At 40.6% G+C, this 24,554-nt stretch overlaps 1 protein-coding gene, 1 long non-coding RNA gene and 1 pseudogene across 3 annotated transcripts in view; 2 read left to right on the top strand and 1 right to left on the bottom strand.

Annotated features, from left to right (window-relative positions):
- Positions 1–24,554, bottom strand: part of LOC145443720 (uncharacterized) — a 180,171-nt gene that overhangs the window by 16,062 nt on the left and 139,555 nt on the right. The window contains exons 2-3 of the mRNA XM_080321673.1: positions 3,340–3,507; positions 2,417–2,546 (exon numbers count right to left, since the gene is read on the bottom strand). Of these exons, the coding sequence (XP_080177799.1) occupies positions 2,417–2,546; positions 3,340–3,454 (245 nt within the window). The 5' untranslated portion in view covers positions 3,455–3,507. The remainder of the gene's footprint in view (positions 1–2,416; positions 2,547–3,339; positions 3,508–24,554) is intronic.
- LOC145443724 (uncharacterized) lies at positions 5,949–8,339 on the top strand. The gene is made up of 3 exons (XR_013916520.1): positions 5,949–6,425; positions 6,513–6,671; positions 7,843–8,339. It is a non-coding gene; the product is annotated as an uncharacterized LOC145443724 (long non-coding RNA).
- On the top strand, positions 15,158–19,535 carry LOC145443496 (cuticular glutathione peroxidase-like; annotated as a pseudogene). The gene is made up of 5 exons (XR_013916445.1): positions 15,158–15,365; positions 17,544–17,693; positions 17,990–18,193; positions 18,269–18,393; positions 19,225–19,535. The product of XR_013916445.1 is annotated as a cuticular glutathione peroxidase-like (transcript).

Below are 24,554 nucleotides of genomic sequence, written 5' to 3'. Positions count from 1 at the left end.
ATGACGTCACGTGACGTCATATTGCTCATTCCAACCTTATCTTTCAATGAAGTGATAGCCTATATTAATGTGCACGATACCTAGCGACGACTCGAGCCACATAATGCCACAATGCTGAAGTACATATTGGCGTTTTAAACGTCGCTAAATGTATCGACCGAGGTAATCAAAGGATAAAATAATACCCTAAAATCGATGTATTCCGTCGCTTTGCCAACAATTTCGACGAGGACTTACCAGGGAATATAGTCTTACGCCTTACCGGTATTGACCGGACCGGACTATGAATTCGGCGTTTGAGTATTTCTACATTGATATTGAGCAGAGTGTAAAACGGGTTTATATACTCGCTACCGATATTACCCCATTAACAAGTTTTACAGCAGTAGCCAACACCTTAATCGCACGGATTTGGTTTTAAAGATACAGTAAAGATATGAAGTCAAGATTGACCCCGTACCCCTGCTAGATTTGTTGCATCAGAAAACGATATCAATGTCATTCATTGGTTGAATAAGCATCATTCGCTGACTACGTATTTCGCTCGTGATGTTGTGTGATTGAGGGTCAAGCTCACAACAGAGAGTCACTAAATATTCACAAACGGAAAGCTGGATATTTCGAGAAAATCTTTGTAACACGGCAAGTAAAACTTTTGAGATTGTCAAGGTGCATGCTCGTTTAGTGTTGATTTTTTATGCTGCCAGCGCCATGCATAGAGTGACCCGCAGTTGAAATGCAATATATTTGAACCATAGATGTTATAATGAAGTGAAAATTGTAATTTATCATAAAGGTTCACAGTGCAGAACCTACCAAAGTTCTGTTGTGAACGCGAACCTCTAAATTACCGAGGTTCACACACAGAACGCGAACGTGAACCTCACGTTCACACCATCCCTATTGGGAACCACTGATCTAGAGCTTCGAGCAGAAAATTATGGGCAACTAATAGGTCTATTGCGGTGCAAGCCGGAGTCCATACATTATGCCCACGATTTGTGGAATCATAAATCAAACTCAAAGATATAACGTGTATTTACCCTACTTCATGGGCAATCAGAATCCCATAATAGGTTAAATGGTCACATGTGCGTATTTATCCATTACTGAAGCAGAAGTAATAGAGGTTTTCAGTCGCATATGCTCGCATGCATGCCTTATTTTACATATTATATTTAGTTACCCAAATCCCAAAACGATTCGCGACACACTTGACAGTCTGCGTCGGCATACAGTTTAGGAATCATTGAATGACATGTTACGTATTTCATCACTTTCCCTTGAGATGGCAGGATTTGCTTGTAACACAAGGGGAACAGCAATCATCAGCGATGTAACAAAGTAGCAAAGGGAGGCAGCAGTTAGAGTAGAGTAGAGCAAGTAACATACAAGGTCGAAATTCTAATATTCCAGGTGAGGCAGACGCACACGTAATTGGTCTTGAAATTAGCCGCTCCATATTGGAGTCGAGACGACTCTTCGAGTGTTTCTCAAGTAGGTTTATTATGCAGCAGGCTCAACGCCTCAACGCCGCTTGCCTGTCGATTTTCGGTGTAATCCTATTTCACGTGCCCTGCTGCCTTTCATGACTGAACTTATCTTGTTTTGCCAAAGCAAATTGGGTTAATACATGTCTTACGGCGCGAGATACACGTCTGCTACTCTGCGTGCCTATAGCACATCCGTTACCAGGAGGCATACCAACTCAAACCCAAACATTCCCACGCAATCAAGATAATACTGGGCCCAATAGCATGATAGGAAATTAGGAATGCAGCATAAATACCGAAATCGGCATTGTTTCATCGCCAAGCATATAGTACACGTAGTACATTATCGAAACTGCATGGCATTATAACCCCATCACTTTCGCAAATCTGTACAGTGCGATACTGTATCCTTTCGAAAAGCACTGCATTTGACTTATAATTTTCTTCAGAATACATGTCTTACCAATGACACAAAGTGGGTATTTTTCACATGTCATGTACCGTTGCCGGTGACGTGTGATATGTGGGCGAGAGAGAATTAATATCACCATTGTCGGCAATTACAAGTAGGTGCATTGTTCTCAAATTGCTAGTGCAGATATACTAATAAGTTTCGGAACTACGAACTAGCATTGTCGATTGTGGCATCTATCGATAGTTTCATTCTGACCGAATGTGCGGTTACAATAACAAAGGTACTTCTTGCATTTATGCCCATAAAGACCTTCTGTACGATATTTGCTGTAATGATGAACCAACCTCCGGTCAAGCGTGCCAACGTAATCCGCTACTAATATACACCGACTTAACCTCTTTCGTAGTATAATTACTGACAGCGGTATATGTTCCGAAGATACTCTATATAATTATACACGGCTATTTAACGGGCATTAGCGGCTGCACACAGTGCAGTGTGCACTTACCTCAGAGGCGTTGTGTTGCCCATGTTTGAAGCAAGTCGTTTCAAATGTCTTGTTGTAACGCTTCTCTTGGATAATACGAAGACGAGATAAATTAATGCAATCACAATGAGGCAAATTGCAGTATACGCCACTGTGAAGAAAAAACGACGATTACGTGCCACAGCCACGTAAGGAAACTCCCCTAATGGCGACTCAAACAAATTGAAATATCCTACAAAAGAACGAAGCCCAAGTCGCAATATCTTTCACCCTAGTTATTGTGATAACTCACTCTATATATGAGGGATTGATTTTGCAGAGTCGTCATTCATGACGTACAGTTTTTCGTCTGCATCAGTTTGAGAACTGGATGGTGTTTCAAGAGCGATTCCCGATGTCGCGGTATACACGATTATAAGACACATAAGCAATGACGAATTAAAATAGAACACAGCAAGCATAGTGCTAAAATCTCATATTTAATCGAAAAGTCCATAAACTCTTTCATATAGTTTTAAGTCGCCGTCTACTCGGAAATGGATTCTAGGAATAACACAGACATTTCGGTCGAATGCCCAAGACGATTTAAGATACTTTTGCGATTTGACGTTCTCTGTATGACTTTACATTATTCGTGGTGAAACAAACACCATTCATAATCATTTGAAAGTCAAATTGTTTCGATTCAGTTGATTAAGAATCATACGTGGTCACCGTTATATTACTCGCATGTCTCCAGGACATACTACACGCCAGTTGTTTACGTTGTGTACTTTATACTTACACCTCATACAGTCGTACACTCTTACAGGTATTATGAATAAATTTCCTTAGGAAGTCACTGGACATGAAGCCAGCTGTGTCGAATTACTGCTCGGTGATGGATATACGACGATAGCAATACAGCAAAGCTAATCGCATCGACATTTACTAAATTTACTAACCCATTTCACCGATGGTAGCGTTATGCAGCGAATCGCTGCGGATTTCTTCAACTTGCGGAACAGTGGAATTAGAAGTTTCCATACTCCTCGATCGGCCAGTGATCTTCTTATCCATTCACCCGAATATACAATAATGTATAATTCATGTATAAAATAAGGTGTCGCGCACTGTGATACAGAAGACACACTTGCATGATGTAATATCTATTTTCAGATATAGATACGGCGTCAAGCGGTATACACTACTAACGTACAATACGGGAAAGCATTCGGATGGTAGATATAATCGACATCACCTTCGCGCTAGCTAGAGTAGAGAGACGACTGCGGCAGAGCGAAGTAACGGCGACCAATATAGCTGAAATGCGCGACATAAAGTAACACCCTGGCCAGCAATACGAAATCCTTGTCAAAAGCTGCCTGCAGGCTTCGTCATGAGCTTGGATGAGCTCCATTCTTCCATGAAGGGCAGGGAATGCTGTTCATTATGCTTAACAATTAACCGTGCGAGGTGTTATGTTGAATTAACCTTAGCCTCGAACACAAGTTGAATTTACGTTGTATTGTCCTCGCTTTACAGCATGAGACGGAACAGCGAGTGAATATTATATTTCACTACCTATACCTCGTACACCTGCGTAGCGTACATCTATTCCCATTGACAGCAACATCTTCAGCTTAGAATTCCCCGACTTGAAGTAAAGTTAGCTTTCGATCAATCAATAACAACATTTCTTCATATGGTTGCATATGGTTTATGACATACAGTTGCAGAAGATTTCGGCCAGAAATGTACTGTACATATTATCATGATTCTTCAACAATATAGAGCGCAAAATATTAAGTTACATAGATTAGAACGACCTGATCCTAAATGTGCAAGTCTAACAACTGTAATGAGTTTCAAACGGGTAATAACCGTCAAGTATTCCTGCCTGTACGCTCGATGCCGTGATGACTGCAGTTGACGCAAATTACCAGCTCGTAGTCGTACGCCTGAATCGAATACCAAGTCAGCAGTAATTTTCTGTAGTAGGCCTACATGAGTAACTCACATAACACTGCAGAAGTGTTAATTCGGCAGCCACACTACATGGATATCTCGCCATCCTGTAACGAAGAGAAGTTCACATTGTATGACCATCGACCATAGTGACACTATGGTATGATTAACTGACAATTCACGGAAGTCGTATTGAACTTAACTACAAGCTCATTGATTATACCGCCAACTGAATCGGCCATAGCCGATCTCACTTGGAAGCTGTACGTAGTCCCTTCCACGCAGTTTTGCAATTTTTAGTAATGGCTTTATGGATAAATATTTAGATATTGGTTGCTTTCACACCTTATTTAGCGTCCCCTTGCAGGTGACCTGACGAAGGAGCGGATCTTCGAAAGCTCGTGTGATAAATAAAATTATTACGTTGCAAGTGGACGCTAAATAAGGTGTGAAAGCAACCAAGATCTTACTATTTTCTATATCGTCTGCTATCGGTTCAAAGAATTATTCATTTATGGATAAAACAACACATCTGATAGGGATGGTGTGAACGTGAGGTTCACGGCCGCGTTCTGAGTGTGAATCCGCGGTCCGGCAAATCAAACTTTGGTTGGCCTTGCAAATTCACAATTAGCTAACTGGGTAATGTTATTTTTCAATATTATAACTAATTTGGAGAATTACTTCGCGAGCCACTCAAAATTATATTTGTGGGCTACCTCGGGCGACTGGTTGGCCGACCCTGTTCTACACCCTATAAAGATAATTTGGCATTTTGTCGAACATAACTACTCCAATAAATTTTATGACGAAACTAACAATGATGTGGATAGATCAAGTCTTCCCAGATATGTCATGTGCGGGTGTGTGCACTAACGTGTATTGCTTCGTAATTTCTGGATGTTCCGGATGCTGTGATACGACCAACTGAACAATGAACATGAACATCTGAACTATATATCTAGTTGACTATATAACTCATGTAGCTGTTGCGAGATGGCGTAATGGTATAATCCACAGGTACAACACCACTGGGTTGTGAATTCGAACCCGACCGAGGTCGACTCCAGAATTCCCACCTAAGTGTTTGACTTTAATATAGGCTCCTACTCGCCATATCATCCGTGTAAGCGGTGTCTTACATAAAGCCTAGAAGTGGGCCGTGCTACAAGTCGGCAGCTACGGAGAAAATTGGTCATCATCGAATGACCATAGTATATAGTCGGCTTATTCCATTACTCGAAAAAAATCGTATCTCATTACCATCAACTCGATTTTTAAAAGTTCACATGTCAGATAAATTTGTTTTGATATTCAACCTGTCAAATTAATGAGCAAGCCTCTTGCATTTTAGAATAGACACTTACGTGACCTTTGACACGAACCAATCAGGCTGCAGCAGGATGTAAACAAAGAACAAGGCCGGGCAAGCTTACTATGAGCTCTTATGGGAAAAGGTTGAAAAATGAAGGTTTTAAGCAAAATTACGTTGAATTGGGGATGACTGGCCTTAATAAATAGTAATAGCGTAGAGCTAGTATGTAGTTGCAGCCTTTAGTCTATGATGAACATGAATGGTGGCAAGTACGCATCAGCGTGCTGTGTCCAAATGCCTGGGTTTTTGACAACTTTTCGGATTAAGAGACGATTGTTGTATACTATACTATAAGATTGTGGTAATGCATATTTTGACGATTTCATAGGCTCCAGGTCTCGAGCAGAATTTTCAAGCATATCTCATGTTCAGAAATATATGCTATAAAATATAGCTGCTGCCACACATCACAATTTTTGTGTGTTGATTATGAAACGTGAAAGCTATGGAGATTCTATCGAATTTCTGGATTTGCGTGGAACAGCATCTTCTTCTAGCACCGCGGAGAAAGCTACGAAGTATTTCATGGAGCGCTACGTACACGACTTAGGGATAAAGATTGAGGAGACAATCCACTCTTTGTGGAAGCAATATTCTAGTGAACAGCCAATGTTATCGCAATTTGCGGAAAAGTGAGATAACACACTCAATGGAAATACACGTTCTCAGAAAATCCATTATTGATTCGTCTTGCACTTGTAAGACAGGGTAAGTAAGGAAAAACACATTTTTTCAGAGACTCCTGCAATAGATATTGTAAGTTGTAATTGTAACCATGATTTATTTTCACATTAGGTTCTGATATATGCTCTCATGCATATGCATTGATTATGACAATCCAGCACCTGAAGCTACAAGGACAACATTGTGATTTGCATCAGCATCAGTGAGCTCGATCGTGATTGACAAGCAATCTCTCGACCGTACTCGCAACCGATCAACTCCTGCCTCAAGGTATAGATTTTGGTGTATCTGGTGTCTTCAGTTTTATAACATTCCACCAAACACAAATAATCCTAGAACATTTTCACCTGGAGAATCATTCATTCAACAAATTGGGCATCTAAATGAGCTTCAATGCACACCACTGGAATATATAGACATGCACTGTTGGTACACACTGACCATGGCACCGCGCAATTACGATCCGCAGCATGCTATTATAGGCATTACGGTATTCACAATGGAACTGAATTTGCACAATTGCCGAATATGTTGCGTCATTCATTTTTAATTTTCAATCTTGAATTAGAGTATGCAATTAGTCCATATTTGGTTAGTTGTGATACACAATGCTGCATAGTATGACACCGGACAAAATTTTATGCTCCTTGATTTTTCCGATCAGCTGTTCAATATGGATACGTTGTCTCGCCATCTTTCTTGTTGTGGAACAGTCTGGCTCAGGCATTTGACGGTGTGCCAAATCATGTGCAGGAATATTTAAATCTAGATTCAATTTCTTGATTTCAGATTCAATGGTGAATCCCTTTTCTGCCATGATAGCATTGCCTGGCTCACCATAGCTGAACTCCATCATTTTCTTACATTTCTTGTCGAATCCACATATTCAACTAATATTTCGATCTGAAATGCTCCCTGTGAATAGTTCCTGCACAAAAGTAAGTGCACCATAATCCATCAATCGTTTCAGGGTTGTATGTGATTTATTGACAGTCAATAATCATTCTAGTTTTGAGAAATCATGAATGAATGCAAATGGAGCATTTTTAAGAACCACATATCTACATGGCCAAATCGAAATTTAATGAATCAGTTACATATGGTTGACCCAATGGTTTAATACTATGCTTACAGCAATACTATATAAATTTGACATCAGTAGGATAAGTCGGGCAATCCAGAAAGAATTTAATGTAGTTTAGCATAAAATTTAGGCTTCTTCGCATCTTTTGACATTATGATGCTCCTCTGAGAACTGAACTTCACTAGCAATAATTGTCCGTCAATTTGTAATTTTCCTGGACGAGTTTCCTGTTTTGTGCTTCTACTTCTTTCAGAAATTTGATTTTCTTGCGTGTTATCCATCGACTTCCTCTTTCTGCAGGTTCATAAAAGATATCCATCAAGCCTGCACAAAATATATAATATGTTTATTTTACAGAGCAACACTGCTGTGCAGGCACCTATCAAGGCGTACTCGTCCGACTCATGCAACGTATCACCGCTACCGATTTCAGCTATTCATCTCATAATTGAATATATTGCTCTCAACAATTTCAATACATTACACACCATCAAGCAAAAAAACTGGAGTGGAATAAAACGAGACACACACCAAGTCGATTGTGGCATCAAGTGTGACTGCATTTCAGATTGGACTCATTTTGAAACACAGAATTGTTTCATCTAAATTGTGTCACGATTCAGTATTTTTGGTACAATAATAGACATATGTCATTTGATTAATAAAATGAGAATTCAGATGACTACAAGGAAGTCCACATGCCTTTATCCAGATTTTACATTCTTTCATGCATGTTATTGGCTCTGGGAAAGGTACAAGCGCACACCAGGAACGGTCTGGGTAGCCATCTCCATCTCCAAGTTACACAGGCTATTAGCACAGTGTTTATCCGGCATTTATCCTGATAGCACAGTGTTTTTCCGGCATTTATCCTGATTGATTCAATACATGAGCTAGAACAAAAAATGACGATTTTAGCTAGGAACGGATCATGTTGCCCAACTTATATCATATTAATATGATCATTGAATATGCAGACAAGTGTCCAGTGTAACAGTAATTTGCTAGATAATGATACAGACTGTAGACTGTACTATATACGATTCCATAAATAGAAAGCATATAACGCCAAGCCCACATAATGAATACCCCACATATCCTGACTCAAGATTCCTCTAATACATGCTATTCGGTACGACAATCCTATAGTATATGACTAAGGATAATACAGCAATAGTTGCTTCATCCGAAAAGTTGTCAGAATCCATTCATTTGGACACACCATGCTGATGCGTGCTTGCCACCATTCATGTTTATTGTAGATTAGAACACTGCAAATACACAGTAGCTCTACCTTATTACCATTCACCAAAGCCAGCTATTCCCAATTCAATGTAATTTTGCTAAAAACCTATATTTTTCAACCCTTTTCCATAAGAGTTCATATTAAGCTTGCCCGGCCTTGTTCTTTGTTTACATCCTGCTGCAACCTGATTGGTTCGTGTCAAAGGTCACGTAAGTGTCTATTGAGAATAAAATTGAAATAAATTTGGCGAACCGGCAGTAAAGTTGATGCCAGCCAGCGGTTGAGAACCGCTTATTTAGAGCTGCCAATCAGCTCGCTAGAGGGAGTGCGTCTGCAACTATTGCATTGCCCTTCTGTGCATAACGCGCCCCCAACGGACATTCTGTTTCCCATCACATTCCTGTACTGTAGTATAGATCAATTGACCTAGGACCAACACTGTTGCCCTACCTCGCCCAGACATTGCTTCCTTCATTATTTGCTACCATCGTCTAATTTTTTCTCTATTTTCCTTTTTTAACTAAACATTTTTTACAGCCAGACTGTTCAGAGTCAAGTGTACCTGTTTGATGCTGGTGTGATCAGACTAGATGACCTTCACGGTCTTATCGATCATTCCTATCTAATACCGAATACTGTGCAATGTGCATGCTTATTTTCTGCACCACCATCACTGCCGTATGTTATGCATTTTGGTTGGATGAAAATAAAAACTCTTTCTCTCTCTCTCTCTCTCTAAGACCAATGAGACGGGATCGACTTATAGTCATGAGTGACACCCTTCTAATCACTCCACTTATTAAGACTACTACTGCGGTAATATCTTATCCAGGCAGGCCGTAGAAAGAAAGGCAAAGGGTACCTTGTATTTGAATTCGCATTGTCGCAATCGCACCATCCCTAGATTAATAAGTTCTTAAAGACGAACAAATTATAGTCTTTTCGAATCCAACTTTTATACCATGCATGCTAACTAACATGTAACACCAAAGCCCTGAAGAAAGATCAATATTATGTTTTGCCATTGGCATTTTCCGTGTAGGGACTGCCACAGCTGATCAGCGATCCGTATTGTATTTTTACTGATAGTTTTTACGCCGGATGCCCGTCCTGCCTTTTGTTTCGTTTTATGTGAGCATGCACCTCAATGCGTATACAATATAGTAGTACAATAGTAGCGGAATATGTCTTCTACTGATTACCGCTGATGTCGAATGCGCCTTGACCTTTGCGCACCCAAGTCTCCTTCAATGGTCTGAAGGCTCGAAGGACCCAGAATAGTTCGCGGAGAAACTGACAAAATCCAGTTCGGTTAGACCAGGCCTGGGCAAAGTGCGGCCCGCGGAGCTATTCTGTGCGGCCCACGAAAGATTGCTTGAAATTGAAGATATAAAACCTACTTTCTAATGTTGCTGCGTGGACTAATACCATAGGATGTAAACAGAGCCGGAAATTCGTTTACTATCAAGCCTGATCATTAACATGCCGCGAGAACCACAAGTGCCGAATCCAGATTCAAAGCAGTGTTGGGATGACTCGAGTCATGACTTGACTCGAGTCACCTTTTTCGTATGACTTGACTTGACTCGAGTCACTTTGCAGAAATGACTTGACTTGACTTGACTCGGCGCTTCAGAAACGTGGATTGTCTCGTGACTCGAAGCAAAATTCACGCGTCAATTTCAAGTCATTATAAGTAACCGGCGTCGATTAAAGCAACTTATCTTATGTACGTTCTGATGGTTGTTCTCGATACGCCGGTGTCACTTGTGAGAGCAACCAGTCATTCACTGATCCCCTTTGTTACATCACAAATAAATTGACCGCTCACGAAACGATCACAGCTTACGTTGTTGTAGTCGTAGTAGCAACGTATCTTTGACGGCTCAGTGCTTATTGCGCAGTGCTCACCTTTAATAACTCTCTAGTATGATTTAAAAAGAACGAACATAGTTTATGCCTTTATATTCTCACGGACGTGTGGATCGGTAGTGTCTATTGTGCCACATCAATTTGTTCAACGTCTCGAGGCTTCGTATTCGATCCTCTGCGTTGGCTGATAAAATCAGACTGTGGCATGTAGCTATAGTTACTCATGTATTTTATTAGCAGTTGTGCGTGTGCGCGAGCGACACAACACCTTTTTGCATGTATATTTAACTTTATAATCGTTATTTGATTCAAGATAAATGGCCAATTAATCTGTCCTTCACCCAGTTAGCAAAATGTAATGACTTTGCATCATCACTCATACTTCGAAAATCCAATTTGACTTGAATCGTGACTTGACATGACTTGACTCGACTTGACTCGAGTCACCTCCAAAAAACGAGTGACTTGACTTGACTCGAGTCACATTTGAAAATCGATTGACTTGACTTGACTCGAGTCAAAATGTGCAATGACTCGAGTTGACTCGTGACTCGAAGGTAGTGACTTGATCCCAACACTGATTCAAAGTAAAGTCAATGTAGCAAATTATGCCGTTACAATTAAAGTCACAACAAGTCACCAAACATTCTTTGTTGCCATTTTCACATTACGAATTGCACGGTCTGTGTTTCCAAATCCCTAACAAGTCATTCACTGCCCGTGATTTCTCTAAGTATATCACCACCCATAAAGGATGTCAAAAAAGAAAGCCGAAAGTTGAAATTCAGAGATGGTTCGGAGGACTAAATATTTGATTATTACCAGTCTTTTTAGTAGTTATTGCCGAGCACGTCGCCGTGTTCAAGGAGTATTATTCAAGTCGGTTCCACGACAAAAACACGAAGACATAGGGCCTACTTTCGATCAAGGGACGGCGAATTTCGGAATAACTGCAAGCTTCGCCTAACAACAAGGCCATTTCGGCAAGATGCACACTTCTCTGAAACCAGCTACCAAGACAATAAGCTTAAAAGCATCCCCAGGACCGTAACTGCCGCACCACAAACCCCCAATTGGGGGGCGAGCTCGAAGGGCGCCCAAAATTATTTCGTGAATGACCATAAATTATAGAGTATTTTTTGAAAATTTATTCAACTTCTTTCAAATTTTTCTTGCGCTAGGCGCGATTTCGAGATCAATGGTTATAGAATTGGGTATTTCGGCGTCAGCCATGACCTCGCCACGACGTACCAAGATATATGAAGTTTAGGCCAAGACGAGATTCTGAGAAGGCAGTGCAATTTCAACTGTTGATCAAATTAACTAAGTAAAAGCTCGACAGCGAGAAAGTCTTGGCCCACAAGGACTGCGCCCATGTTGACCAAAAACCCCGATGTCCAATTGTCCATAGGCAATATTTTCCAGTGAAGAAATATCCGTTGGGAATCGTGTGCGTCTTTTAGTTTGGTACGCATTGGTGATTTCAATATCTTTTCACATAGTAGACGGGAGGTCACGAAATAATAACATGTAACGTCGAAGTAATTATACCAACAGGCACTCTCAGATATTATTTTCATGACAGCACCTCACTCTGCTCTAGCGGTAAAACAGAGTACGAGGGCTGAAAGAGGTTTAAAAAATATAGCTATAGGCTATGTATGCAATTACCAATATTGTCGACCGATTAAATCATGAAACATGGAAAAATTCCGCGCTTTACGCGATTAGGGTGTAAAACGTTGCCAATTAGTGTATATAAGAAATCTCGCTCAGGAGTAGTGTTAAAAACATGCATCCTGATGGGTCTGGTCTGAGGGCGAAGATTTCAATTAAAAAATAAAATCAATACGCTGAAGAATACAGCTAAAATTTCTCGGCCCGCCAACATATTTTCTGCTTCTCATTTGGCCCGCGGAGGAAAATAATTGCCCACCTTTGTGTTAGACGGATTTTTAAATGTCAGAAGTCATCCCTGAAACTAGAGGCAGGAAAATTGACGTATCAAAGACGTAAACAAATCAGGGGAATCTGATATCCTCACCGGTGAAAATATTCAGGGCTTAGAACAGCAGACGAATACCATAGAAATGCGACAGTCACCAACTCTATCGTTGAGTCACACGCGAAGAAATTCATGCCTTGGAACAGAATTGCGTGTACGCGGATATAGGCGTTGTGAGACGAATTGCTGTATATCGTATTTCTTCGGATCTATATTACACGACATGCGATAATGCAAGTTTCGTGTGCTGCCATGGTTGAAGTTTCATGTGTCAATCTCGCATGGCTAGTTTTAATGAGATTTTCTCTGTTTAAAGTAGGTAATGTACTAAAAACACAACATTTTGAATCATATCCAACATTACCGCGGGTGTTTCCATTTCTCTTCTTTCCATCTCCGGACATGTAAACTGTTAAGGCCAACATATCTACCTATTTTCTATCAGTTATTTTATATTCAGGCAAACACGTATTTCATTGCATGTGCCGTAATGTTTAAAGGCTAAGGCACCACTGATGTTAATTGTCTATTACGAAAACACAACCGTTCTATCTCCGCTCTCGCCATCGCCAATACAACGAATGATATTTATCGTCTCGGCATCATAATGCTTTTACAGTCTGTCGTGAGGTGATCTGATGTGGACTCATCGATATCGATAAAAATATTTTAGCAAATATACAACATACGTAACTAGACAGTTATATCATGCAACGTGTTTATAAATCTTATTTGTCGGTCCATGGGCTGGGCAACTACAGACGAATAAGAAAATTTATAAATTTATCGTAGAACACCGGCTGAAAATCACTGACATAGGCCTTACTAATGTAATAGGAGCAATGGGTTATAGCTATACTTTCCTGTTGTATTGTTTTTTCTACATGTTTGTTCACCAGTCAGTTATATACCAATAGACAATGAACAGTAGCCGGTGACACATGACACCTATGGTCTACGTTGGTAGGGATGTGCGCCGATGTGACTGCTATACATAAGTGTGTATAATATACACTGTATCTATACTGAACCACTCAGAGGATGTAAACGTAAAACGCCACATGCAGGGCTGTAAAGTCGGAGTCGGGCCACTTAGCAGTAGGAGTCACCACCTTTAAATTTGCTCTAGTGATAGTCGGCAGAGTGGCGAAATTGTAGCTATGAGAGTCGGAGTCGCACTGTTTTATCACAGGAAGTCACGAGAAAGAGTCGGGGTCGTTGACACAATCGTAGTCGGAAAGGCAGCGAATTGGATGGCAATTTTCACGTATAGCTTGTATCGGGATTCGGAGTCATGGTTTGAGTTTTGAGTAAGGGGCGGAGTCGTAATTCCGCTGACAAGAATTACAAGAATTGAGTACGATCCTGAGTGGCTGCTTTAAAACATACTGAGTTGCGAGTCATAATCAGAGTCGCGATTTTTAATTACGCGAGAGTCGGTAGCGGAGTCCCATAGTAATATGTGCGACTCCACAGTTCAGGTTATATATATGCAATGTGTATTGCATGCAAGCATGGTAGCAACTCATTCGGTAATGACGATGCATTTAGACTCACTGACTATGCATCCGGATCAATACGTCGACCTCAGGCTCATTAGAGTAGCTTCAAACAAGGCAGCGTTATATTCATCAAACATAGGTTATTCATATATATGCCCATCAGAGTTGTGTCAGAGTAGGGGTACATAAGCTCTGGTGAAAAATACATTTTAAAACCTATATAGGCTTGACTGTACTGACATTGTGTAATATACTGTGTCAGTTGTGTGACATGGGCCCATATGTATGCAAGCAGTCTGTAGCATACAGGATTAAAATCTCATTCAAAGCGATAATAAGCAACTAAATAATGGAACCTTTCACCTTAAATAATGGAGATCAGTTCCTAGCCAGGATGTTGCATGTAATAGCAATCGATTTGGCGTATCTAAATTCTAATTCAGTGATTGTATATCGCTAGTATTAGTAGGCTACACATCTCTTCGTATACGTTACATCATCTCCGCGTAAGTAACCACGATGCGTCGTCACGCCGCGGTTTGAAGTTGTTCGGGCCTAAATCATGGACGTGTGCTATCCTAGAACTCTGTCCACCTTAATAAAGACAGGGTCCAAGCGGGTTTTACAGATACAATGCTGGTCAACATTCGAGATTACGAAGGGCACGTATTGCACCTTTTGATTTCGTTTGCACCTCGTATCGACACATACCGTCTTATTTGAAATTTGAAATTTATTTCACTATATTCTTATGCAGTTCCCATTTAGTGCGCATTCCTTATTTCAACATTATTTCTTACTATTCGTAGACCAAGAGTTGGATGTTGAATTGACGACAAACTTTGAAAAGTCGTTTCGACTCTCATATCTTCTTGTTCTATCGCCATCTTGTGGTGTTTTGAACTGATAAAATTATTATAATAAAGTCGAGATAAACTCTACTGAACGGTCTTAACATATACCGCTATCCGACATCAGTCTCAAGAACGGTAGCAAAATGAAATGAGTCACATTTTCGTGCTTAATAGCCCATCTATCACATCCCAAATATCGACAGACTGTCTTCCTTTCGTGTGTCACTATATATATAGGTCTACACGTTTGGTGACATTTGACAACTCTTCGCAAGCTGTAGAAGCAACAGCAACTCTGCAGCTGTGCCATGGTAACAATGAAGAATATACTTCCGTTGCTGCTATGCAGCTGGATTAGCGCGATCCTCGCGCTAAAAGTATCAACATGCCGGTACTCTGAAGTAAGTCGCATGCACGATTTTATTGCTTTTAACTATGCCTTGGATGTGAAATGATAATCCGATTATAATTCCTGGAGAAACTAATCTTGAACGTAGCCAAAGGCTAAATAATTTCGATAACTTCCAGACGGGGGTTACGAGAAAAACGTCACGCACAACGTCAGTCACTTAAATTCGTCTTTGGTGCTCTAGTCATGTCGTATTGACTGTGATTGCATTACCCTACAAATGCATGGCGGAACGCACATATCCGAGAATCATGAAGGGACTACATATTATGATTATATTGCGCAAACTATGATTGAAAAGAGAAGGAGTTACACCTTGTGTTTAAGACTTCTCGTTACTTGCGCTAAATATGCGGGTGCTTTATATGATATATAGGCAGGGTTGCCATCGACATGGACCCAAAAATAAGGACAGTTGAAAAATTAGACCAGTACGAAAAAGCGTTTTTGTACATATACCTTGTATCTATACTAGCCGTGGCATATCACATTCGATACTTTTCACCAGAAACAACCTGCTCCAGCAACTCCTTGTTATTAGAAAGTGATTCATGGATCTCACGAAAGCTCTGGTCTAGGTTTACTTTTATTCGAGACCGAAACAGCACTTCGTCACCCCCCCCCCCAAAAAAAAGCAAAACGTTGGTATTGCCCCCTAGGGAGTTAAACCAAACTTCTTCACCTCGTTAGAGGCGTCAACCAAGAATAAAAAAAGGACTCACCAAGTTTAGATAAAATCATTATAGAGCGTATGGAGTAAAACTCCCGTAACAATGCTTGTAGTCTTGGTCCTGGCCGAAGAAAACTTATTTGTGGTGTTGGAATCGGGGAATATTGCTTTGAACAATTGCGATGTGCAATCGTTGGTGAGGGATGATTGCTGGTGTTTGACAGTATGGAATGCCCAGGTACAGGTACCCTAGGCAGGAGCTGCCTTGCAGATATTGCAATGTGAGAAACACTCGCCCTTCAAGCTTCGTTGGAAATCGAATTCTCTCTCATAATCGTCACGAAAAACGCTTTTACGCCTGTTCATTCAAACTAATCAGATTTAGCCTTATTTGTAGCTGAAACTATATGCGCAAGTGCAATATAATTTAGAAAAATTTATCAATGATTTATAGCTTTACTACTTCTTAACCAATGTGTCGACTGCACTGCTTCTTTTTTCACTACGCAATAAATGCTGCCTTCCCCACGGCTTGAACTTATTCTGCTGTAGACCAAACAGCAGGAGCCTGGTACTGCTGTTTACTGCTAAACTGACGTCCGTCGCGGTAGCTTGGTACAGACGAAACTGCTGTGCCACCACTCACTGATCCAGGTATCTCACCACTTAAAAGTCAAATCTGGCGGTGCGCACGCCACGAGAGTTCCTTTCATTTACGATGTCATAAAATCTCGACAAAAAGCATAATTTTAAAATATTTTGCAACACATACACCAAATGAAAATGATCGAAGTTCTGTAGCGCTTGAAAATAAGACAAAATAAGGACGCAAGTCGAAAATAAGGACATTTCTTAGAAATAAGGACAGTTTAGTTTTTTAAGACGTGGCCCTTCAAAATAAGGACAAATCTTAGAAATAAGGACGGTATGGCAACCCTGTATATAGGGCTGGGCATAATCGAGTACCTGAGTGATTCGATTCTGAATCACACGGAGTACGCTTCATGTCGAGTCGAGTAATCGAGTATCACGCATTATGGCGTCATAACAGAATGTAATATGTCAAAGTTCAAATATGTACCTTTTATGCGAGCACAAAGAATATGCCTGTTATCCATCACGTACATTAAAGATACTTTGGTATTTTTTCGACCATACCGATTTCATTGCACATGGTGACGATATTGTGGGATGATCATGACTTCGGATATATGCTATTTCCAGTAGCGTTCGTAGCTTGTGCTATATGTCTTGTATGCTACGATACGGCCCATCAAAGTTGCATGGTTTCGACAGTGAAAATTAGTATCGAAACTATAATTCTGGTTGATAAATTTACTTTCTATGGCGAGGAGCGTATAATGTCAGTACCCGAAAAAATCGTCTTTTACTACTCGACTCGAATCATTAAAATTAATACTCGATTCAGATTTGAGTTCTCGAATCATTGTGCCCTGTACATACCTAACGCATTATTATGTGCACATGTAATATTTTCAGAAAGCAATTTACCAATACCCTGTAACAAAACTTGATGGCTCTCCATTTACGTTATCGTCGCTACAAGACAAGGTGGCGGTAATTATTAATACCGCCTGTTTCTGAGGGGAGACCTGGACTCAGCTACCAGGAATGAATGCGCTACTACAGGTACGTTTGGTGATGGCCATATTGGTCATACATATCATTGTCAATACTATTTGTTATGCTATACCTGCTAATGTTTCATACTCTTAGTCCAATTTAAGCTTCACGCTGGATAGCATTATGGAGGGCGTGACTCTTGATGGATTTAGACTTGAGAATGAAAATTACGACGGAATGTCCAAGCCAGTCAATTATTGCTGTAATTAAGTAACGTCGCAAATATATTGTGAGCTAATAAGTACAAATAACGTTACAATGCCAAATCCCAGATCGAACGATCTGTGTCTCCTGACGTTCAGAAATATTCCAAGCAAGGTGTCGTGGCTTCCGGATTTCCGTGTGATCAGTTCGAACTACAGGAGCCTGGTTTACCTCGAGAAATCCTTCCTTGTTACAAATACGTCAGACCCGGCAAAGGATGGACTCCTCACCCTAACTTCCATTTTCTTAACAAAACTAAAGTCAACGGAAAAGATGAAAATTCATTATATGCTCATCTAAAGGTAATATGCGATGTTGCGGATCACCCGTCTTTTCATACAGAAATCATTGTAAAAAGAGTTCTATTCCATATTTAGTCCGTGTGTCCACAAGTCACTGACGAGATTGGCACCAGATCGGAGATGTACTGGGACCCCGTCAAAGTATCGGATATCACATGGAATTATGAAAAATTTCTGATTGACAGAAAAGGCAAACCAAGGTATGATTCTTAGCTGGCTTTCACACATCAGCCTTACAATTTCATTGCGAGTTTAATGCAAAAACCTGCAATCGTGCATACACGTTAGCTATTACCATGACACCCGAACGCGATAGGTCGAGTAACATAGTTATGATATCGTACGGGCGTACTCGGTGATGTCTAGAAGACTCTAGATTCCCTGCGTGAATGTTAAAGATTTATATCGGCTCCTCATCGCCATCCAATCTGATTAAGCGGTGTATTACTGCAAAAGCACTAACAGAAGGACCGAATTGAACCGTGATATAAGTTGGTAGCTCAGGAATCAAAATTTGACAAAGATCGACGAACTTCTGGCTGATCGCCAGTTGAAAGCCAAACGGCACATATACCATCTGAATCTGTTTTCACAGTGCCTTTCACAGATCGACAGTGCCAGTTGGCTTATTGTTGCCCTTTAATTAACATGTTGCCCGACATACAAATAATGATCAACAACATTACTCAAATATTTAGCAACGTCGCTAAACACACGAACCTCTCATGGGTTTGCCGTTTTACTAGTTGCGCAGTGTGTTTTCTGCGATTTCATGTAAGCGCCAACCGCCGTGCAGTGTGCTACCTTGGAACATGTAAGAACTGTTCGAATTTTGAATCACCAATAAAGGATTGCATTCGGTTTTGAGAAAAAGGGTTCGCACTTCCTTCCCTCTGCGTACGACAATGATAACCCACGATAGTTTAGGATATGTCGCACATGTTTGGAGGTTCATCTCAACTGTCGTATCTTCCGTCAGTGAAATAATCGATTGTAACCACTGTCTTCAGCATGTATGAAACTTTTTGCAGGTACAGATTCGGTCCCTCCGTACTACCGAGCGAAATCGAGCCTTACATTGATTCTATTCTATGAAATCTCCGAATTCGCAAAAGATTTCACACTGTGAAGGCGCGTTGTATAAGCATTCGAAAACGCTCAATGACGATCATCTGCTAAAACCTCAGGTTGCCGATGATCTGAAAAGTCTGTTGTTCTGGCATTTTACGCATTCAAATGTTCGATTCAATGGACTTGCGTTGGAGATGTATATGGGCTATTGGCTTATTCATTATATGCCGATCTTCCAATGTGGATTAAAATGTATTGCGATAGAGAAATATATCACGTGTTTTTTCATGTTTACATGCATTTTAGTGCGGGCAGAAAATAATATTAAAAGGGTGAAGTCAATAAGTCTATAGCAAACCTCCCAGCTTGCCAAGCAATCGGCCATTTGACTTTCCGTGTATCAAGGGTTGCATTTAAAAACAAATGGTGTTTTGAAACACTTCGTTTAAACATGTTTTAAACAGTGCTTTAAACAAAGGCATTTGAAAGAATGTTTTTTTTAAGTTGTAAAATTATGCCATAATTGTGTAAATACTTTCAAAAACAACATGTTGTATGAGCCTATACGAACAATTACCACCCGATATAGCCGATTCATATCGATATGGGATGGTTGGAACCCTAACAATAGTCGGTTCAACATTAATAGTACAGGTATTTCGTCAAAGGAGCTATATTTACCCTATATTTTCAATTGTCAATGTCAATCAACTATGACGTACAATTGAATATTCATCGAAGAAAGCACCCTACAAACTTGTTGGAGAGAGGTTGCCAGTTTCGGTGAATTCGAAAGACCACTTTAGCAAATTCGATTTAGGTAAAGTATTTGGTCCCTCCAGATGGAGTATACTACTTATACACTTATGCAAGATTATATCTTCAAAACTATTAAATGTTAGCAGCTATGTTCATGCAATCAGCGAGAATTCATGTCGAGGCATTGGCGAAAGATGAGCAACACTTCCTCAAACGGAAGGGCGTTTCCTTTTCGAAAAAGCACAAAGTCCTGTTCCAGTTAGGTAACGATGACTGGCAAACGTGGTTACAGTTACAGCATATGGCATAACTGACACTCGAACTGGCCCGGGTGTAGTACTAAAGAGTACGTGCAGCGCACGAGGATAAAATAATGTCCATGCCCACTCAAACATATAGTCTTCCAAGGACCAAACAAGCATTTTCACGATTGATGCGATATCACAGATAGGCCTTCGAATCCACAATCATTTGCATTGTGCAGCAACGTCCTCAACAACGGATATAAGTTGCCACGCCTTTGAGTAAACAATTCACTTGTTCAGTCCCATCAACTATATAGCAGTGATTCCCAACCGTTGTAACGAGAGCTATTTCTGGTGGGTCACGAATCATTTCTTAATGTTACATTTGGTTATTCAATATGTCGTAGATGGCTGGGTTTGGTTGCTATGGATTACCAGTTCTTTAGCCATGAATAGGGTGATTTTTTTCACTTAAAAACGGAAGATTTTGACCTAAAAAATCAAACTTTTGACTTTGTTTGACCTTAAAAAATAATTTTGACCAAATTGTGACCGCACGTATGCAAATTAGGTGTTTTCGCACATAATGTTAAAATTGTACTACTTATCTTCATTTCTGGTTGGAACTGTCTGTCCCTACGAAATAATTTGCCTGAAAAAAAAGTTTTAGACCTAAAAACTGACAAATGTTCACATGAAAAAACTGGTATTTTAACGAAATCTATGGCACTGTGAGGAATTCCAGTAGTTACGTTACGTATTTAGGTGGAAATAATTAAAATTTGTTGAAGTCCAACGAAAGATACTTTTACTCGGGTTGAAAGTGTCTGTCCTTACTAAGTACCTTGCCAAGAATGGAGAAAGAATATTCAACAACTGCAGTTGATGGCTGACAACACTGAAGTTGTGCGTACACTGCTGGTGACACACCGTGTTGCTTCATTCTGACAATGTTGTCTACATCACAATTTCCAACATATACTTGATCTGATAGCATGTAATATCCAGGATCAACTTATAAGCATTAATAATAAATTGCATGTTTATGCAATACATCAGGGGTCTCAAACCCGCAGCCCGTAAGAACATTTTGTGCGGCCATAACGGCATTTCGGATTTTCAAGTATTCGAGAACTTTAAAGGTTCACGAATGGATTCCGTCGTTGGATGGATTCCGTCATCGGTAGAGTTAATAAGAGGGATTGCTTTCGAAAACTTAGGGCAAGTTATAAATAATAATGCATCTTCGGGCGGGCCAATTGTTATTAGTCACTTTGCAGCATGCTGTTGTTTCTCGACCCACCATCAGGATTGTCGGTGTAGTGCAGTAGTTCTCAAACTTTTTTAGACACGCTCCCCTTTATGATAGTAAAAAATTACGCGCCACCCTTCGTCACAAAATGCAACCAGAATGCTAGCAGCTCCAACGGATAGCTTGAAGGCATGGAATGTTATGACCGTTGACGAGAGAATTCTCGGATATATAATTCGGACTATACACACAGCAATATCTTTGAATTGGAGTTAAATCGCGCGAAGCGTGCAAAACAATTTCTGTTGACTGCAGCTTCGCGGTCTCTGATGCTTCCACGCCCCCCAAGGGGGCGCGCCCGCAGTTTGAGATCCACTGTCATGGTGGAAATATATTGGAATCGCCCAAATGTACCAGAAACAAATGTCTCTCGTAAGGAGCACACGATTCCGATTCCGGCTCAGATTGCAAAGGGCGCTACTATATTAGAATCGAAAAACGAAGTAGTATTGAATCGCCCGAAACGCGAAGAAAAGTTCAATAATATTTGAAATTCTCTCAAAAAATCGGGATTGAATTTGTAGTTTCAATTGACATGTCGACGGCCGCCAACACATACTAATTGAATTACGTTTCGACGGCTGCACAAATTCCCATCTACGGCCGCAGGTTGCCCACCCCAGCTCTAAAACTACTCCAAAAACCTGAAATCTCTTCAAACGTCACTATCAAATCAATTTCAAAAGCTACCCTGCCGTGGGATATCAGCATTTATGTTAAACTTCTAGTTCATGGCCCGTTGAGGATTTGTGACTGAAAATTGTGATTTGGACTAGGGCGCGACCGTCCGTAAAATGACTCGAATTCGGACTGACTGGGTGATAAAATAAAAATGACTCGAGTTGAGTCAGGTCAAACGTTAAAATCAGAGAACTAGTGACTAGGATCGCCGTGACTTGATACGACCACTGAGCTAACAAACTATCTAACTGTCATGGTGAATAGTAAAACATCAACTATCTAATCAGGTCAGTATGGAAGGATTGGCATTCTGTTGCCCCATGATGAATAGTTGGTTACATCCGGAGGATCTTCGGTCTCTTTATCGACATTATTCTCACCGGCGGCGAGTAAGGTAAGGGTTCACTCCACAGGTATAGCAACAATGGATTCTCCGGACATTTGGACATTTCTATTCCAGTGGTTCCTTCTTAACCAGGAGTTCGTGGACCACGTCGTTGGTACGAGATGCCCTGTGTAATTAGGCATATATGCTATCTAGAGTTTAAAATTATTTGGCACATCAACAAAAGGAGGAATATTTGTTGGGCTAATTTACTCAACTGAAAAATATTCTTCGCACCACGCGCGGTTTTATGGGAATAGGCTTTTTGATTTTAATATAGGAACCATCTGAAATTGTGTTGAAAACGGACAGGGTTAAGAGAAGTCTTATTGAAAGCATAAGGGGTACGATCGCTAAAAAGGCTAAGAAACATCGCTATTACTCTGACACAATAGTTATTATATTTAAGTTGTTATTTATCTGCTCCAATAGAAGGCAAATCTAACGCTGATTTCATTTGACTTTGTTAATGATATGGACGAAAAGCCTATGCTTATCGGGACTATACCAGTAACCCGAGTTAGGCTACACTGATCAAATGCTCTGATATCAGATCAATATTTGATAAATTCTAAAATATACTACCTATATAATTGTGGTACGTCAAATGTCCGCTAGCTGCAATAATATAACGCGGCAGCTTTTACGATGTCATGATGCATTTGTCCTTTCGCATGGCGTCTATAACTTAGTATTTGACTTATATTTTTGTTAAAATATTTTAAAATGTAATTTTTGTCGTACCAAGCGTGAATAGTACAATAGTAAATTACATTTTTACGATGTTTATGGAATGCCAGTCTGCAAGGTCCCGTCAAATTAGGCCTATACCTGGAAATTATACCTGATATTGATGCTGCGGCCCGCGGCATCATCAAAACCTAGGAAGTTGGCCCGCGAGCACATTCGAGTTTGTTTGAGACCCCTGCAATACATTGCTTCTTTTCGTATTAAGTTGTTTTTCATTCAGCGGGGATTTAGCGTAGTGGTAACGACAAGCGCCTGCCACCCGGGCGGCTCGGGTTCGATTATGCGTCGTAGGTTTATCTGGGCTCCTATTCACCCATGCACGTCGCTGATATTACGGCGATAAAAAGCCCAGAAAAAGACCCGATGAAAGAATGCACTCACAAGGTATAGAAATAGCAAGAAAGAGCCGCGAAATAAAGATTAATGTCGACAAGGAACTGTGACATCGGGCACCCGGTCGAGATTATTATTATTATTATTATTATTTGCACAACACAGTGGCGCCTATCGCCTTTACAGGCTATGTGCGCCACGACAGTAACATGTGTAACATTTCATTGTCTTTGATTTTTCGTCATCTTCCGGGCGACTTTTCACGCTCGCACTCTTTCACCATCGTTCTCCCTCGATTTTCATGCGCCCGTATATCTTCGTCTGTGCTGCCGACTTTTTTGGCGCGGCTCACCAACATCTGGGCTTTTCGTACGACACTGCATATGCACTATGCAGTGAGGTCGGCGATGAGGAGCCCAGAGAAACCTCCGACACATAGAAGTTGGTCCGAAGCGGGATTCGTACGACTACCATAGGTGTCGTGACGCTGGCGCTTAACCAACTGCGCCACTCGCTTCCCACCCGGTCGAGATGGATGCCAGTTTAAGAAAACCGCAACTATGTTCGTTCCGCATCCCACTGTTCATTACGTCGCATTGACTCTTACCGCATTGTACATTGTGTGTCAGTGTGTGTATTGATCAGATGAAAATATAATTTGACGATTAATATTCTTGTTATTCGTGTTGTCATCTCATTATACGCCGCACAATAGAACTTGCATTAAAAGTGGGTCGCGAACGAAAAAAGGGCAGGGAAGCACTGAACTAGAGATTGCGGAATGCGTTGCATCATAGGATAGCAGCAGCGAATAAGCTTGTCATT

The sequence above is a fragment of the Botryllus schlosseri genome, chromosome 7 (assembly GCF_051294905.1).
Source record: "Botryllus schlosseri isolate E-star chromosome 7, Bs_hap1, whole genome shotgun sequence".
NCBI classification, from domain to species: Eukaryota; Metazoa; Chordata; class Ascidiacea; order Stolidobranchia; family Styelidae; genus Botryllus; species Botryllus schlosseri.
This window is presented reverse-complemented; position numbering and strand designations above follow the sequence as displayed.